Raw genomic sequence first — 18251 nt, 5'->3', positions numbered from 1 at the left:
TGACTCGGCCCGCCCGGCTCCTCACCTGGCACCTGCAGACGATGTCCGCGTCCTGCGCCAGCAAGTCCACCACTTTCCCTTTGCCCTCGTCGCCCCATTGTGCCCCCAGCACCACGGCCACTTTATTGCCGGGGTGCCGAGAGGCGGCCCCACCGTTGGGGATGGTGGCGGCGGCGGGCGTGGAGCCGCTTTCAGACATGGCTCCCGCAGGCGAAGGTTTCCGTATTGCTCTTAAGGCACATGCGAGGAGCAGAGGAGGAAGCGGCGCGCCCGACTCCGCCGGCGACGGCTACCTCATCCCCGCCTTCCCTCACAGTTGCCGCATCCCGCTCCGGCTCCTGCTGCCGCCTACCGGCCTCCCTTTGGCATCCCGCTCCTGCGCGTGTCAGGAGGCCCGCCCCTTCATCTGCATAGTATGTTAAATGCCGGCGCTTCGTGCCCATATATAGAAGGAACTACGCTGCCCATAGTGTCGCGCGGCTAACTTCGCAGTCTCGCCGTGAAATGGCCGCGGGTCGTGCTGGGAAACGCAGTCGCCCCGGATCTCGCCTCAGCTGGCGGGACGGCGCGCTGCTCGCTCGCCCCACTGTGGCCGTCCGCGCTGTTATTTGAAGACGCAGCGCGAGCGCGAGGCGGCGTCGGTTGCTAACGGCGGTTTGGGGGCCGTTCTTTTGGCAGCGCTGATGGCGCGCTTTTTGTTCCCGCTTGTGTGGGCCAAGCCCCTGCTGCTCTGCCTCTGGTTGAAGGGATGCTGGGCAGTGTGGAGGTGCGGGAGAGAAGGATTTCCCGGGGGGCTGAACGGGTTGGGAAGGGGATGTCAGAGAGGCAGGTTTAAGGGTGCGAGAGGGGAAACGAGGAAGTGGGGGTGTCCATGGGTCAGGGTAGCGAGCGGCCCTCATGGTGAGTGCAGGTTGCATCTTGTGAAGAGAAAGGTAACAGATATGAGGCAGAGCACTCCCCTAGCCGGCCACCCAGGGGCCGTTACAGTGGTACTTCGGGTTAAGTACTTAATTCGTTCCGGAGGTCCGTTCTTAACCTGAAACTGTTCTTAACCTGAAGCACCACTTTACCCAATGGGGCCTCCCGCGCCACCGGAGCACGATTTCTGTTCTCATCCTGAAGCAAAGTTCTTAACCTGAGGTAATATTTATGGATTAGTGGAGTCTGTAACCTGAAGCATATGTAACCTGAAGCGTATGTAACCCAAGGTACCACTGTACTTCGGTTTGCTCACTCTTCTCAGTCCGAGAGCCCCATTTGGAATCCATTTGGTTGCATGCCAGTGGTGGGCATAGTGAAAGTGAGCACAGCCAATGCGCCCACTCTCCGACATGGAAGGCGGCTGACAAATTAGGTGAAGGGAAGGTCGTCTGGCAAACACACTCACACTGCAGGGGTCGGAGATCTTTGTTGCTAAGATATAGAATCATAGAATCATAGAGTTGGAAGAGACCACAAGGGCCATCGAGTCCAACCCCCTGCCAAGCAGGAAACACCATCAGAGCACTCCTGACATATGGTTGTCAAGCCTCTGCTTAAAGACCTCCAAAGTAGGAGACTCCACCACACTCCTTGGCAGCAAATTCCACTGTCAAACAGCTCTTACTGTCAGGAAGTTATTCCTAATGTTTAGGTGGAATCTTCTTTCTTGTAGTTTGGATCCATTGCTCCGTGTCCGCTTCTCTGGAGCAGCAGAAAACAACCTTTCTCCCTCCTCTATATGACATCCTTTTATATATTTGAACATGGCTATCATATCACGCCTTAACCTCCTCTTCTCCAGGCTAAACATGCCCAACTCCCTTAGCCGTTCCTCATAAGGCATCGTTTCCAGGCCTTTGACCATTTTGGTTGCCCTCCTCTGGACACGTGTCAGTGTCCTTCTTGAATTGTGGTGCCCAGAACTGGACACAGTACTCCAGGTGAGGTCTGACCAGAGCAGAATACAGTGGCACTATTACTTCCCTTGATCTAGATGCTATACTCCTATTGATGCAGCCCAGAATTGCATTGGCTTTTTTAGCTGCCGCGTCACACTGTTGGCTCATGTCAAGTTTGTGGTCAACCAAGACTCCTAGATCCTTTTCACATGTACTGCTCTCAAGCCAGGTGTCCCCCATCTTGTATTTGTGCCTCTCATTTTTTTTGCCCAAGTGCAATACTTTACATTTCTCCCTGTTAAAATTCATCTTGTTTGTCTTTGCCCAGTTCTCTAATTTGTCAAGGTCATTTTGAAGTGTGATCCTGTCCTCTGGGGTGTTAGCCACCCCTCCCAGTTTGGTGTCATATGCAAATTTGATCAGGATGCCCTTGATATGTTAGGACCTGACTCCTTACTAAGATACATTATTTGTCTATAGTGAATAGGTTTATTAACAGAACCATGTTACCATGTTGGCAGAGATGAACTGAAAGCAGGCAAACCATCTTATCCAGTTCTCTGCCATATTTGTGCTGGTATGGCAGAAGTGAGGACAGAGTGGAATTTTCCCTCCTCCGGCTATTTCTGGTTTTTATTTTTGCAGCCAATTTCCCTCTCGTTATTTCCAGTGGAAGAGAAACTGCATGTACACAGGGCTGGCATATATTTCCCCCATTTCAGATGCATTTCAGGGGACGGAGAATGCTATGGATCCATTCATTGGCAACATGCCATCACCAGACTACCCTCAGCATGCACCCTCTTTGCATCTACAAACACTGGAGCTTGTAGTGTTGGAAGGCAAGGACTAGAATTTTCCATGACAGCAGTGTGGGAACTCTCACAACAGACCTCTCACTTTACCCTCAGAGAAGGATCAGTGGTCTCTGGGATGTCCTCCCAGGACATCCCTGGGACTGCTTTATCCTGTGAGATCAGCAGAGAGACCTTCAAATATTTTCTGCTTCTCTTGGTTTATTCAATTCATACCTGAGCAGGGGAAAGAGGCCAAAAAATCCAACAGATACCAACAGATAAAGCAGACAGCTGGATACAGTAATTCTTTAAGGAAGCAATGAATATCTACCAGTAATTGATCAGACCAGGGTTCCTCAAAGAAGCCAAGATATTTAAATCACAAACTGCATGTATAGTATAGAGGTGTGCGTGTGCTCATTAACATCGAAAAACTATGAAGAGTTTTGCCTTTGTTAATGAGCACCTTGTTTTTTACTGTCTTTTCAGATATGAAACTTCAGTAGGGCATTATATTCTATTTACTGCAAGAACTGGTGTAAGTACTTCATGTTTAAGACTACTGTCCATACATAGGCTAAGATCTAATTTGGCAAGTAGAACTGGGTCAAACCTTGAACCACCTTATTACTGTAACTTTACTCATTCCCACCCCGAAAGTCAAGTGACTTTCGCCTGCCCCAATTTTCTCCCTTACGAGGGGCAGGGAGGTCTGGTGGGGGCAGTGGGAAACCATGACCCATCCCTAGTAACAAGGAACATCCCAGAATTTGGTCATTCCACTGTCATAGCTTTCAAAAATTTACAAAAGTAGGCTGGAGAATTCACTGCTGAATTCCAATTCATGCAGAAATCCAACACAATAATTTGTGCCAGGATTCCCAATATTTGATTAAAGTCATTTTGGCAGCTTTGGGCTTGAGTGATTCCAAGTTATCTTTTCTTTGTCTAGATACATTTAGTGTATGAAGGGCCTTCATTTGTTGAATGGGAATTTTCCGTATTATGTACTATTGATGATAAAAGGTAAGGAATGCAAAAATGTGTAACACAGATGTGGGGCTGTCCTGGGGGAGTGGAATAGTGAATGCCTTGTGTTCTATGTGCTCCATGGGGAGTATGCTCAAACATGAGCCCCAGTTGAAGACAATACATGCTATATTGTCTATATTGCGTCACAGCTGTGTGATAAAGGTTAGACTAGGTCTGTGATGAAGAAAAGTCCTTTTGCAGGAGGTTATTGGTGTTACGGTTCTTCCACAGTGACTTGCAGATGGAAAGAAGGCTTTTTCAGGAGGCTCCAATTAGGCTTTCTCCCAGTTGAGATCAAACACCCTGGGATCTCCATCTCCTGACTGCCAGTGGTGCCACTCAGGAGTGGCCAATGGAAGTCTCTTGGAGAGCCATTGAGGGTTGGAAAGGAACTGAACATAGGTAGTTGCTTCCATTCTCCTAGTGAAAATGGCAAAGATGTTTAGGAAAGAAAATAACAGATGCTGGAGATGTAAGGAAAAGGAAGGAACATTTTATCATATGTGGTGGAAATGCAAATGTATTAAAAAATACTGGGAAATGATATATAATGAATTGAAAAAAATGAACTTTATTAAGCACCCTGAAGCCTTTTTGTTGGGTATCTCAAACCAAGAACTGCCAAAAGAAAAATGGATACTATTTATGTATGCTACAACAGCGGCAAGAATCTTGATTGGACAATATTGGAAGAAATACCATCAAAGGAACAATGGCAAGAAAAATTGATGAACTGTGCAGAATTGGCTAAGCTAACACAAACTACAAGAGGACAAAAAGGACTTCAAAAGAGTCTGGGAACCATTTACAGTCTATTTGCAGAAACAACAAAATGGACTGGATTCACTGGCAGGGTTTGAATAAACGTTCACAACTTTATTTCAGTAACAGATATTTTAGAGAAATGATAAGGGAACTTTTATATAAGAAAAGCAGGATACAATAAATAAAGCTAAATAACTCAGCAGGGGGAGTTGAGGGAAATCCAGAGGAGGGAGGGAGAACAATGGTATATAACATGATGATTGAGATCTGTATCTTTATTTGTTATAAAATTCAATAAATATTCATAAATAAATGGCACCTTAAACCTAGGTTATGGGTCCAACAACGGATAGTTGCCTCCATTCTCGAATGACATACAAGGGCTTAGTTGTTCCCACTGTTTCTTTTCCTGATCCTAAAAAGAATGTGTGGAAAGGGCTCAACTCCCTGATGGTGAGGACATGGCAGGGCATGCAATAGCCACGCATCTTTCGATCCCAGCCAACCCTGCACCGCTTTGTGAAGCTGGGATCTGATCTGAATCATTCACTCTGTGACAGGATTTTGTGTCAGGCCTGCTAATAGGTCAGAGTTAGAAATCTGAGTGGAAAAAATGAGTCAAAAGTACTGGGAACGTCTCTTATAGAATCGGATTTGGCAGATGCAGGTGTTTCCTGTGGTAGGCAGACCAGGTTGATCATTACTGCTCCAGTACTGAGACATGACTGATTGGTGGAATAATCAATATCTTGGTCCCATTCTAAGTGTGGGGTTGTCAATTTTATTTTTAAAGGAAAATATGTCCAGGGTCTCATCGGAGTTATTATATTTATTATTGGTCAAATTAATATTGCCAGTTCCAAACCTTTTAAGGGGTGTTGCAATATCCATCAATTCCCTTTGGCAGTTTAACTGAGGTTCCATCTGCTGGACTTTGCTCTGATTTCCTGTATTGGTTATAGTCTGGGGGCTTCTTGAGTATCTTTTCTGTTTATTCCTCCCCCCCCCCCCGAGCTGCGGTGTGTCATCCATGTAGATAATGATTTTCTTCCTTCATCTAAGAGCATTCTAATTGGGCATATAGAAAGGGAAGCAATAAGCCTCTTCATTCTGAGCTGCATACTGGGTATGATGGAACTTTTGAAGGTTAGCAGCACTGTCCAAGTTTGCTTAGTACCAGGGAGTTTGTCATACTGTTCAGGGTCTACAGAATGTGGATCAATGCATGGTAGATATAGTTTAATGAATGAATAATCATGCTTTTATTTCCCCATCTTCCTTGGCTTAGAGGCAGTGGTGCCTCACTGGTCCCAGCCTCCTGGGGTGCTGGGCAGAGGCTGGGGGGCAGGAGGATGAACTTTGCCTTCGCTTGTCCCTGTCCAGGTCCAGCTCCTGGGCAGGGGCACACAGAGCATGTCAGCCCCCACAATATACAGGTGATGAGCACTCACCCGGTGGTGGGGGTGGCGCCCCCCTCAGTATTGAGGGGGGCTGATCCCCCTGCCCCAAAATATTGAGGGTCTGAAGCCCCTTCTGCCCCCTATACTCAGCACCCCTGTTTAGAGGGATATTTGCAATTTGCAGCATTACTCTGTTACTTTGTAATATTAAAATGCTAGGAATTATCTGAGTGGAGTTTTATCAATGCAAATATGGAAATATGATGCTAAAGCTGTTGATTATAAAATGCATAAAACATAAGAGGACCAAATTACAATTGAATGGATCAATATATTTTTCTATAACTAATGCATATATTTAGGGCTATAATATATTGTCAGTGCTAAGCAACTTCACACTAGACATGTTACTTATTTTTTATTATGCTAGTTCACGTACCCCAGAATTGAATTGTCCAGTTGCTGGAACTCATATGGTTAAACCAAAGATTGGGGGGTCTCTGGTAAGTTGTGAATAGTTTCTGTTTAGTTCCTGAATTACTACTGTGGTACAGTGGTACCTCGGGTTAAGAACTTAATTTGTTCTGGAGGTCCGTTCTTAACCTGAAACTGTTCTTAACCTGAGGTACCACTTTAGCTAATGGGGCCTCCTGCTGCTGCTGCTGCTGCTGCTGCACCGCCAGAGCACGATTTCTGTTCTCATCCTGAAGCAAAGTTCTTAACCCGAGGTACTATTCCTGGGTTAGTGGAGTCTGTAACCTGAAGCGTCTGTAACAGTGATTGAGTTAGCTAGTAGTAGCTCCCTATTCAAAATTAACCTACAGTTTTTCTTGCTCAAGTAGTAGGGTGAAATGAGTGGTGGCGTATATATATGTTATATAATCCACTTTTAATATGTATCTTCAAAAAGTAATTGTGACCGAGAACCAACAATTTACTTCCATCTTATTCAAACATAAGTTGGAACTTAACTTTTGAGCAAGCACGTAAAGAGAGTATATTCTGGATATTGAAAAGGTTTTTTAAAATGTATTTAAATGTTTTCTGCTCATCTTAAACATCTGAGATTTGAATTACAGTAAAAAAGTCAAAAATAAAATAATAGGACAACATAAGAAATGCTCAAGACCATCAAAGGAAACTATCAACTAAAGGGATAACAAGTTCTTAGTTGATGTCTTAGAGATGTACCTCTAGGACTTGATCAAATGTTCTTGGCATATAGCACTTACTTATACCACTCAAGTATTATACTCTTCCATTTGGAACTGACTCAGTCCATTAATTGCTTTGTTATTCAGATAGAAAGATAGATCACTGGTGGTTTTTCATCTTAGAGAGGGGGGAAATTTGATTAAGCTCATACAGCGACTTAATAGCCAGTGTTAGAACACATTATGAGATTTGATGGCAGAACAGATACCAGGCCACATGTTCTGTTATCTTAAGGATATACCATAGTCCTCAACGATCATTCACTGACCCTTCACCTTGCATCTTCTGATGTAGTACAAGCAACTCCCTGTTTGCACAGAGAGCTGTGTTTCAGGTCACTACGTGCATCAGCAGTCACACATAAGCCTGTTCCACCCCCTTCCAGGGCCGAAAATTGTCATTCTCTGTAAAGAGAAAAAGAAATGTAGACAACAAAATAGGACATAAGACAAAAGTAGTATTGGAGGACAGGCAGAAAAGGCAATCGTATCCTTCTTGGGATTGTGTACAAATTTAATTAATAATTGACCAAGTCATACTATAAGTTGACCCAGTGAAATGAGTTGGGAATGGGCCATAGCTCAGCGAATCAAGCATATACTTTGCTTTCAGGTTCAGTCCTCTATATTTCCAGGTCTGGAAAGATTCCTGCCTGAAACCCTGGAGAGCTGCTACCAGTTATAGTAGACGGTGAAGGTAAAAGACCCCTGGATGGTTAAGTCCAGTCAAAGATGACTATGAAGCTCATCTCGCTTCAGGCCAAGGGAGCCAGCATTTGTCTGCAGACAGCTTTCCGGGTCATGTGGCCAGCATGGCTAAACAGCTTCTGGTGCAATGGAGCACCGTGATGGAAGCTAGAGCACACGGAAACGCCATTTACATAAACACCATTTACGTAGACAGTTCTTAGCTACTTAGTTAGTGGTCTGACAAGCGGCTTTGTATGTTTCTATCTTAAGTCCATTGATTTCTGTGGGTCTACTCTGACTATGAGTGACTTAATTACGGTAGATAAAATTTGTAGACAAAACAGAATTGTAACATGCTACAGTATGTGAAATGCAAGATTACTGACACCAGTGGATTTCAAACTCCTTATACTGTAAAGCAAAATTATTTCATTTGCAATAGAATAAAATATCTAACTTCCTTTCCTTTCCCTTTTAGACATTTCAGGATAGGGAACGCTACTTGACTATAAATGCTGATTTAGATTGTTTTTTGTGGTATGTGTATACTTCCTTCACAAGGTAAGATGAAACATACTTTTCAACATGATATATTCAATTGCATACAGTTGCATTTTTTCTTTGAGAACATTTCCTCATTATACACACTAAACATGATAATGTATATGTGTATCAATAATGGAGATGTATTAAGCAGATGTATTAAGTTGAATTAACAACATTCATTTGCTATAAGCATTCCTAAGTTATCTTTGTTTTGACCATTTTTTGAGGTTTTTTTATGCTCACTAAATATTCAGTTTTTTTACTTTGTAGATCATCATTACATAGCGCGCATGTGGTAAGAACTCTGAGATATGTATGTGTCTTATTGCTTTATGTTGTGATTCTAAATACACGCCCCAATCTCAAATATGTTTGCAAAATTGCATAACCATCAGTTCTGTTGTATGCCCAGTACCAGTTAGTGGTTCTTTGCAACCATCAGCAGCACATCCCCACATCTAGCTAGGAGATACTACTACTTCTCAGAAATTTAGAATCAAACTCTTGGGAAACAAGACCCATTTGTTTTAATGCAGGGATGGCTACCCTGCGATTCTCCTGATATTGGTGAACTGCAGCTTTCACCATCTCTGTCCAACATGGTCAATGTTCAGCGATGATGGGAGTTGTAGTTTAGCAATATCTGGAGGGTGAAAGGTTAACCACCTCTGTTTTAAAGGAATTTGTTTTTTAGAAACACGCATTTAGGATTGAACTGGAGTTCAGAATATATGTATAGTGACAATTAATGGATTTATTTATAGATAAATTGGTGATATGAATGCATTAGAAAGATAATGCATTTATCCCAGTAATGTTGATCTAATGAATTATTATCTTTTGGCTCGGTGGCAATTCAGTGCATAATTGTTCAATAGATTCCTAGCACACTTCTGCCATGACTGAGTCATGTAACATTTTGAATCTTAAACTTTGAAGTCCCAATTTTAGGGACTTCCAGCACTGTTTGAAAAACTTTTGCTATTTGCAAAGAGCTTTCAGACAGTCCACTCTGGAGGCTCAAATGTGGCAGGGATGGTCTGTCTGAAAGCCCATTGAAAAGACAGCTGTTTATTCTTCCCACATCACCTGATCAGGGGGGGGGGATGTGTCTTTTTGAATGATTGGCTGCAGACATCCTGCATGCAACTGATCCTTCCAAAAGGGTCTGCTTTGTGTGGCTGTGCATGCCTTTTTCCTCCTGTTTGCAGACAGCCCTTTGCAAACTGCCCCATGCTGCTCCTTCCAGAAAAGGATGAGCCCTTCTTCCATACCCTCTCACCTTTCCACCTATGAAGATTAATTTCCTATCTTTATTAATTTTTTATGCTAAACCTAGCAAATCTATTGGTTAAATTATGGCTCCATACTCAAAATGGCAATATATTGTTTTAATAGAGATTTTCATCACTACATCCTGTTTTCTGTGACTTTACTAAACCATAGAATTACCTGATGTCTTTTTCTTAAAAACATAATGTTATCTCAGTTACTCTTTGCACCTGTTTTCAGCCATGAAATGCACTCTCAGTACTTTTGCACTTGGATATCTTTGTTATAGGAAAATCATATTTCCCTGAATGCTTATAAAACTTTAAAACAGGGACTATTAATTTGCTTTTAAATAGTCAGCTTACATACATGGTTAATATAGTTCTATAACACAAAATGGCTATAATTCACAGGAAGAAACAGTATCGTTCAAATTCATCAAAATTTGCAAAATTTTTCATTTTTTATTTGCCAGACTCTGGTTGTATGGATTTATGACCCAGAAAATGCTGATAGTAAAGAAATGAGCCATACTGCGAAAGGACCACCAGAAGTATGTTATCCTCCCTTCATAAACTAACTTGAAATGGGAAGTAATGAAATATCCATATTCCTATGGAAACAAAGGGCTATATATTCAACTAAATAATTGCACGAGTATATAATTGTATTAATTAAACTTTAAAATACATTGTTTATGTATTGGTTGTATTTTTTCATTTTTTCATAAACTGTCCTGGAAGCTCTGCCAAAGGATGGTATAGAAATATTTTAGATAAATAAATAATCATACCTTCTATTTAAAGCAACTTTTAGTTTAATTTGTTTGCCCAGTTTATTGAAGTATTAAGGTCACAAATTGCTTTCACTAGCAGGCCATTGATTTACATCACTGAAGCTAAAATTTCCTCTGGTCCAAGATAGCTATCCCAGTCACTTCCAACCCAATCAATTGATTGTTGACATGTAGAATTATTATCTGAAAGGAATGTCAATATCATATTTATTTAATATTAATACTTCAGGTTTGAGCCTGGTCCTGGGAAGTACCTATTTCAAAGATAGCATTTTACATATGAAAACAGATAAGACTTTAAATATATATAAGCAAATTTTGAAAATATGCAACTCATTCCATTTTCTAAACAGCATTCTAAGACACTTTCCAGACAGTTCTTGAATTTGGGACAATCACCTTCAATTAAGATGTTTCACCTCACTGAAGACAGTAGAGAATCGGAAGACTCAGAATATTCAGATGGCGGGTATTGCTCATTTACATTTTCCTGAATTTGTCTTTTTAAACAATCGTTTTAATTAAATATTTTCTTGAATTACAAAAGTACATACAGTGTCTCAGTTTTCCGTTCATAGCATTTTTTCAACAGATCAGTTATATTCGATGTGAGGCACTAACATTATAGTTACAGGTAGGCAGCCATGTTGGTCTGCTGTAGTCTAAACAAAATAACAAAATTCCTTCCAATAGCACCTTAGAGATCAACTAAGTTGTTATTGATATGAGCTTTCGTGTGCATGCTTCTCCTGAAAAAGTGTGCATGCACACGAAAGCTCATACCAATAACTAATGTTATAGGCAGTATAAGTTTGGGGAAGTTCACGCCTTCAGATCCCCACTGTGGGTTGCAGTGAGAGCATCATCCTTCCGGAGTTCCACTTTGGGGCGGGGTCAGTTTATGTCTCTTTCCTAGGCACCACCCTTTCTTTCTTTTTTTCTTTTTTTTCTTTTCTTTTCTTTTCTTTTCTTTTCAAATGGGTGGGGGTGAGACACAGAATGAGGGGGGTATATCCTACCCTTTTCACAGGGCTAGCTCTGATGATGGTCTTAATCTTATAAGCCCTTTCAAAAATCTTTTTTAAAGAGGTATATGTAAATATATATATAAATTGCAATTCAAACTCTGACTCCACCAGGCTGGAGGAAGGTAAGAATTTAGCACAACCCCCTAGTCCCCCAAAGAAGGGGAAGCCAAGGTGAGAGAAGTCCATCTTCCACCAGCAAGCAGCTTGGTAGGCAGAACTCACATGCACTGCTGATCCTCCTGGTGTAACAGTAAAAAGGGGTGTGCGCTATGGAGCGGTTTCCTAGGCACCATTTCCAACCCTATTCAGACAGCAGCCATGCCTTCACAGCCAGGTGGACTGCTCTTGAGATGAGCCCAATTAGCAATAAGCACAACACAGGCCAGATATAAACCCTGCATGAGCCACCCACGATTATATGACACCTCTTATGATGTGGGACAAAACAATATGTGAACTGAAACACAGCCACCCTTCAGAATTCACACTTACTGTACAGTTTTTGAAATTTGGTATGCAGATCTCCAATAAAACAGTGTTTACAAAATGCATATGTTAGGAGAAAGTGGACATAAAAATGAATATAGTTATGAAAATGAAATACAAAAATGCATTGTATTAGGATAAATTGCAACAATGTGTGTATTAGTCAAAACTGCACACAAAAATGTGTTTAGTAGGAGAAGTTAAAACTAAAATGCCATGAATTTTCATGATTATTTTGAAAAAGAAAATTCACAAATTGCTGCAGAAATATGGAGAACCTAAGACTGGAAAAATGAGAATCTGAAAGAACTAAAATTGACAATTCTTTCATTCCTAGTTTTGAGCTTGCTGAGACTGTTTTCAGCATTTCTAAAGAGCTCGTTGTTGCGTACAGAACTATTTATTATTATTTTATGAGTGGAGTTTCAGATTCTGCCTGCCATCTGCATTAGTTATGTCATTCGCTCAATACACAGATTTTTGAGCAAATGAGATAGCTCAAGAAATGGAGTCTCCTTCCAAACTCTAGTATAACATCTGTCAATGTTTGCAGCTTGGTGCATATGAATAGTTTCACAATAGCTGTATTCTACATGCATTGATAATACAAATTTTTGAACTGCTGCTTTTCTATCGGTGACATGCACTGCAATCCTATAAGATAACGTGGAATTATGTTACATAGATCCTAATAGAAATTTCCATTTAACATGCTTGGATTTAGGGTAATAAAGTGTAATCATATGATACTTTTTTCTAATTTTAGATACTGGGAGATTGACGTGCCTAGCATTTCAAATTACATCATTGGAGTAGTCATTGGAAAACCAGTTACTTTTCAGGGTTGTTTTGTTGCCCGGACTCCTTTTATCATGGCAAAATCAGAAATTCCTCCAGTCAACGTACATGATGTCTCTATCTCGACTCCAGCTGGTAGTCAGCTCATGATAACTTGGTCTGCATGTCATACAACTAAAGCAGTTGTGGTGACAAATTATGGAGCTTTCCTAACACATGATGAGTTCAGACATACAAAAAGAATCACATTTCCCTCCACTGTATTAGATCCAGCTGTAGCTCAGAAAGTAAATGATGTAGCCATAGTACAAGAACACATTGTATTTTTAATAGACAATTCTGCTTATTTTATAAACAATGACAAGATGTTCAGAGTTGGAAAACAACATAAACTTCCAGAAAGCGGAATTCTTGGGATAAAAGAAAGAATCTGGTGTCTAAGGAACTATCCTGTTCAAGTGAGTTATTCAAAATATTTTATATTTTAGAGGGTTCATGTGGACTTATTTTTTATTCATACCACCACAACTTAAAAAACATTGCAGCCTGTTGCTGCCCAGTGCTTCTGGGATGCGGTAGTTTAGCACTGTAAAGCATATCCTCTTGGTTGACAGGTAGCACACTCAGAAAGCACTGGCTGCAAGGGGAAGGGCTTTCCTTCAGTTCCCAGACTCAGTCTGTTTGGTTAGTAGGTTAGCAGCCACAAAATAGCATTCAACAGCAACTGAACTTAATGAATGTCAAGAAAAGGGGAATAATGTGACCAGGAGCCAAATGGCAGCAGTCCACTGAAGCCATTCAAGTATGACCTTCCTCCTCCTGACCAAGAGCTGAGGCACATAGCTGAGACAGGCCAAACAGCTTTAGGGAAATGACTTGGACAGTTTATGTGCAACGTTTTCCCTGCAGTTTCAAAAGGTTTCCTCTCCTTCAGGATTTTTGAGCAAACTCCTCATTATGGGATTTTTTATATGCCTACCACTTGCCAAGTTTGTACAGCATCACCCTACTACCCTACAAATGGCCATCCTCATCAAGCACACACACCATTCTCACGGTGATGCAAGAAGCATCCAAAATGCAACTTTTCTATAACGTAGAACCAGTTGTAGTCAGGTTCTGCCAAAAAAACAATATCCAGAAGAATTTTTAACAGGTGCAATGTTTAAGGCTAGTAGAATAAAGTGAAAGGAAGATTCTAAACCCCTACCTCAAAGGAGCAAACGGAGATCTGTGATCAGATCAGATTTCCTTACATTTTGGCAAATAGGAAAAATGTACGTGTATAGCCATACATTTCCTAATATGGCAAATAACAGTTGGGGGGGAGGAAATACTATTTATATTGGGACTGACTCTTATCTGCATGCAGCTCCATGCACTCAGTGTTTAAGTGCAAATCTGTTATATCTCAAACTGTTTTTACCGTATTTTTTCGTGTGTTAGAGGAGGTTTTTTGACTCAAAAATTGTGTCCAAAAACTGGGGTCATCCAATACACAGGTAGTGGCATGGTGAGGGAGAAGCAGCGTGCCCGCCAGCCAGCCAGTTGGAGGGACTGCAACTTCCCCCGATGCTGCAGCGAGCGGGAAATTATCTGGGGAGTGTTTCCTGCCCGCAGCTGCATGCAGGCTGTGTGCTGCCAGCCAGCTGGTTGGCGGGAGCGCAACTTCCCCCAATGCGGCTGCGTGCGGGAAACACTTCCTAGATCGTTTCCCGCGTGCAGCGACATCGGGGGAAGTTGTGCTCCCACCAACCGATTTGCCAACGGGAGCGCAACTTCCCCTGATGCCACTGCATGCGGGAAACGAACTAGGGAGTGTTTCCTGCCCGCAGCTGGGGGGGGGGAGAAGCTCAACAACTTTGGGCCATCTCCCCTCATTTGCTTAAAATTGAGTCCCCCAAAATAGGGAGGAGGATCTTGTACATGGGGGCATTTTATAGACGGAAAAATATGGTACTTTTCAGTGAATGTTTTGATATTGTTTATGATAAATTTAAGACGGAGCTTTAAGCAATACCTACAGTGTCTGAATTTTATTATTTATCTCTCCTACCACTTCTCTCTCTATCTCATCCGACACCCAAGGTGCTGGAATCAGATTTAAGTGAAGCAGTCCTATGGACAAAAACAGAAATATTCCTCATGTACCCATCAAGAAATATAACTGATATGTTTGCTCTAGTCATGGAAGTAGATGTCTTAAAGAGTCTGACAGGATTCAAAGACCACGTTACTTTAGCTGTAATAAGTGCTTGCTATGATTCAGTCCCTTCTGAAATTTCAGTCTTACTGGCTTGTACTGGATGCAAAACCTCCACACAATTATATGTGGTAGGATTTAATGAAGACGAGGGCCACTGGTTCTTGAGAGATCTTTCCCTGCCTGCACCTACAAGTGACCCTCTGCAAATGGAAGTTGTGTTTGGAGCATCATCATCTATGCTGCTGTGGTACAGTGACAAGATTATTTATTCTTACAAAGGAAGCAAATTCACCGGATATATTAAAGACGCTGAGACAGGCGCGGAATTATCAGCAACAGCATTAGGAACAGTTATTCATCAAGTTGTTATTGGTTAAGTATAGTATATTTTGATATAAATTACTAATGGAAATTGTTGTTATTTTAGTTGATTTTGGCAATTATAGTATGTAACCTAAGCCATAAATGCATAGTGTTTGAAAGTACAACAGGTGACTCCCCATTTACACAGGAGTTGTGTTCTGAACCCCTGCGCATGTCTGTGAAATTGCGAGTTGCCTGTCAACTCAACAAAGCCCCTCTGACTCGCAGGGAAGAAGTTTTCCCACGTCTGCTGAGCCTGTCGATGAAGACCTGCTGCCCCTCCAGCTCCCAGGAGCCAAAGAGACAGTGGGTCTTGCACAGCTGATGCACAAGGAAACTTCTTTCCCGCACATCAGTTTAGCTGGTCAACCAAGCCCTGCTGCCCTGAAGCACAGCTAGGCTTTCCAGCTAACAGCTGATGCGTGGGAACTGATGAGCTTCAGCAAAGCCCTGCTGCACCTCCAGCTCATGAGGAGACCCTCCCCAAAGCCCAAAGGGGGTGTCAGAGGCTCAGTGGGGCTTTGCTGAAGCTCATCAGTTCTCCCCCCCTCCAATATCTGGGTTTCCAGGTATTCCACGTATGCACAGTCATGTGTGAATTGAACATGTATAAATGGGGGGGGGGGAATCTGTATGTCCCTAGATATGCAGGTGTTTTTATAGTAAAAAACTTCCTAGGAGAATTGCACAGCTATGGCAGTTGAATACATCCTGTTCAATCCTTAGGGGCTAATACTTAGGGCCTTTTTGAGTCTATTGTAAACAAAGTTCTAATGTGTGAGTAGCTATATGAATTAAGCCAATAATGGCTTGGAAAAGCTTAATAAAATCCATTCAATTTACTATACGTATCAGTGGCAGACCACTGGGGCTCTTCCCGTAATGTATTCCTGTTATGTATCAGAGATTATGGCTATTAAAGCTATAAACAAGATTCTGAATACAGTGCAATTGGGGGGCCCTCAGAGGAGGGGAGCTTAAGGCAGTATACCTCCATCTGTTCACCAGTGGTTCACCTGGTGGGTGGAAGCCACAGCTGCCACTAATCTACCTGGCATAATAATAATAATAGTAGGAGTAGGAATAGGAGTAGTAAAATGCTGTGTTGGGGTGGATACTCAACTGCTGCATCCAAACCCTGCTCAAAGCACCCTTGCAACTTGGAGTTAGAGTTCTTCAGCAGATTTCCTGATCTTTATCTCATGTAGAACTGGATTTTCTCCACCACAAGAAGGAGTTTCAAAGCTTTACTGTAGAACAGTCTTAAATACTAGTTAAGGTAAAGGGACCCCTGACCATTAGGTCCAGTCGTGGCCGACTCTCGGGTTGTGGCGCTCATCTTGCTTTATTGACCGAGGGAGCCGGCGTACAGCTTCTGGGTCATGTGGCCAGCATGACTAAGCCGCTTCTGGCGAACCAGAGCAGCGCATGGAAACGCCGTTTACCTTCCCGCCGGAGCGGTATCTATCAGAATCTATCAGAAGAGAGCAACAGAAACAACAGGGAGGGACAGAATGTTCCCAGGAAAGGCAAGGGTTAAGTTCTAGCTCAGATTTGGAGGAGGGGAGATACAAGCCAGCTCTAGCAGGAGGTTGGAAAAAAGAGCAGGAAAGCTAAGGGAAGGGCGCCTTCGCCATTTTGAGGGTGGCTGGTCATGGAGAAGCAGAGCTCAGAAGGTATCTGAAATAAGTGACTCTGAGGAAGAATAGTTAAAGATAAGGACCGTTTAAAAGTTTGTTAATATATAATAAAAATTTATAAAAGAACAAGAAGCGCTTGTGTGGTGATCAGAAGAGGACAACAACCAGTCCTGACACCACCTAGCACTTTATACAGGAGGAGTGATCCTAGCTAACTTAACTTCATATACCAGCTTCTGGACTGTGTACCTCAATTCTTTCCAAAATTCTGCCAGGGTCACTAGTATGTTTTCAGGAGTTTGTATACCTGAAATAAATATAAGGTGTGGTGATGAGTGCCTTGCAAAATTTAGCTACCAGATGTATGTAATGACATTATCCTAAGTAAGGGAATAACAATACCCCAGGTTTCTCTGACAGAGGCTGCAATATAGCTCAGTTACAGGAGACTCACATTTACAGTGGTACCTCGCAAGACGAATGCCTCGCCAGACGAAAAACTCGCAAGACGAAAGGGTTTTTGGTTTTTTGAGTTGCTTCGCAAGACGATTTTCCCTATGGGCTTGCTTCGCAAGACGAAAACGTCTTGCAAGTTTGTTTCCTTTTTCTTAAAACCGTTAATACCCAGGGTGCATTGCTTGAAGAGGTGCAGTTGCGACTTGACTTCGAGGAGCAACTCATAGCACGCGGTGTGGTAGCCTTTTTTGAGGTTTTTGAAGACTTTGGTGATTTTTGAAGCTTTTCCAAAACTTCTTTTGCAGCCATTTGGCAAGTTAAACTTTTAAAACTTTTTTTGGGGGGGTTGGATTTTGGGTTGGGGTGTTTGGAATTCAAGGACTTGGTGTTGGGGAGGGGTTTGCAAGAATCTGGAAGCTTGTGTGTTTTTTTCTGCATTTTTATGATTTTTTGTGACCATTGGGGCACTCTGCTGTTGTTAAAAAAAAAAAGATTTCTGGATTTGGATTTCTGTGTGGTGGGTGGCTGGGGGGGTCAGGGAATTGTTGAGGAGGAGTTTGCAAGAACCTGGAAGCTTGTGTGTTTTCTGGGAGGTTTGGTGCTTTTGAATTTTTTGGATGTGAAGCACTGATTTTTTTTGGGGGGGGGTTGCGAAGGTAGGAGCTGTGCTGCCATGGGGCCCAAGAAGACTGCTGCTGCAGAGGCCGGCGAGAGGAAGAAGGAGAAGGTTACGCTGGAAATGAAGAAGGAGATCATCCGGAAGCACGACGGTGAAATGCGTGTGACAGACCTCGCCAGGGAGTACGGGAGGAATCCATCGATCATTGGGACCATCCTGAAGATGAGGGAGAAGATCCTTGCGACTGATGCAGCAAAGGGAGT

General features: G+C 42.4%; 2 protein-coding genes across 8 annotated transcripts in view; one reads left to right on the top strand and one right to left on the bottom strand.

Annotated features, from left to right (window-relative positions):
• The window catches only part of ADSS2 (adenylosuccinate synthase 2), a 36969-nt gene extending 36622 nt beyond the window's left edge, over positions 1 to 347 (bottom strand). For both annotated transcript variants that reach the window (XM_082215096.1, XM_082215097.1), the window contains exon 1: positions 26 to 347. In XM_082215096.1, the coding sequence (XP_082071222.1) occupies positions 26 to 199 (174 nt within the window). In that variant the 5' untranslated portion in view covers positions 200 to 347. The remainder of the gene's footprint in view (positions 1 to 25) is intronic.
• The window catches only part of CATSPERE (catsper channel auxiliary subunit epsilon), a 54984-nt gene that overhangs the window by 812 nt on the left and 35921 nt on the right, over positions 1 to 18251 (top strand). For 4 of the 6 annotated variants that reach the window (XR_014217438.1, XR_014217439.1, XM_082215002.1 and 1 more), the window contains exons 2-10: positions 3167 to 3215; positions 3630 to 3703; positions 6305 to 6377; positions 8257 to 8339; positions 8595 to 8637; positions 10072 to 10149; positions 10746 to 10861; positions 12673 to 13162; positions 14793 to 15282. Coding sequence is in view for 4 of the 6 variants with exons in the window: in XM_082215002.1 (XP_082071128.1) it covers positions 3167 to 3215; positions 3630 to 3703; positions 6305 to 6377; positions 8257 to 8339; positions 8595 to 8637; positions 10072 to 10149; positions 10746 to 10861; positions 12673 to 13162; positions 14793 to 15282 (1496 nt within the window). In the remaining 2 variants the exon portion in view is untranslated. Of the gene's footprint in view, positions 1 to 515; positions 767 to 3166; positions 3216 to 3629; positions 3704 to 6304; positions 6378 to 8256; positions 8340 to 8594; positions 8638 to 10071; positions 10150 to 10745; positions 10862 to 12672; positions 13163 to 14792; positions 15283 to 18251 lie in introns of those variants that run through there. The other 2 variants (XM_082215004.1, XM_082215003.1) reach the window with 2 other exon arrangements.

The sequence above is a fragment of the Podarcis vaucheri genome, assembly GCF_965113315.1.
Source record: "Podarcis vaucheri genome assembly, chromosome: 3".
Classification (NCBI taxonomy): Eukaryota; Metazoa; Chordata; class Lepidosauria; order Squamata; family Lacertidae; genus Podarcis; species Podarcis vaucheri.
This window is presented reverse-complemented; position numbering and strand designations above follow the sequence as displayed.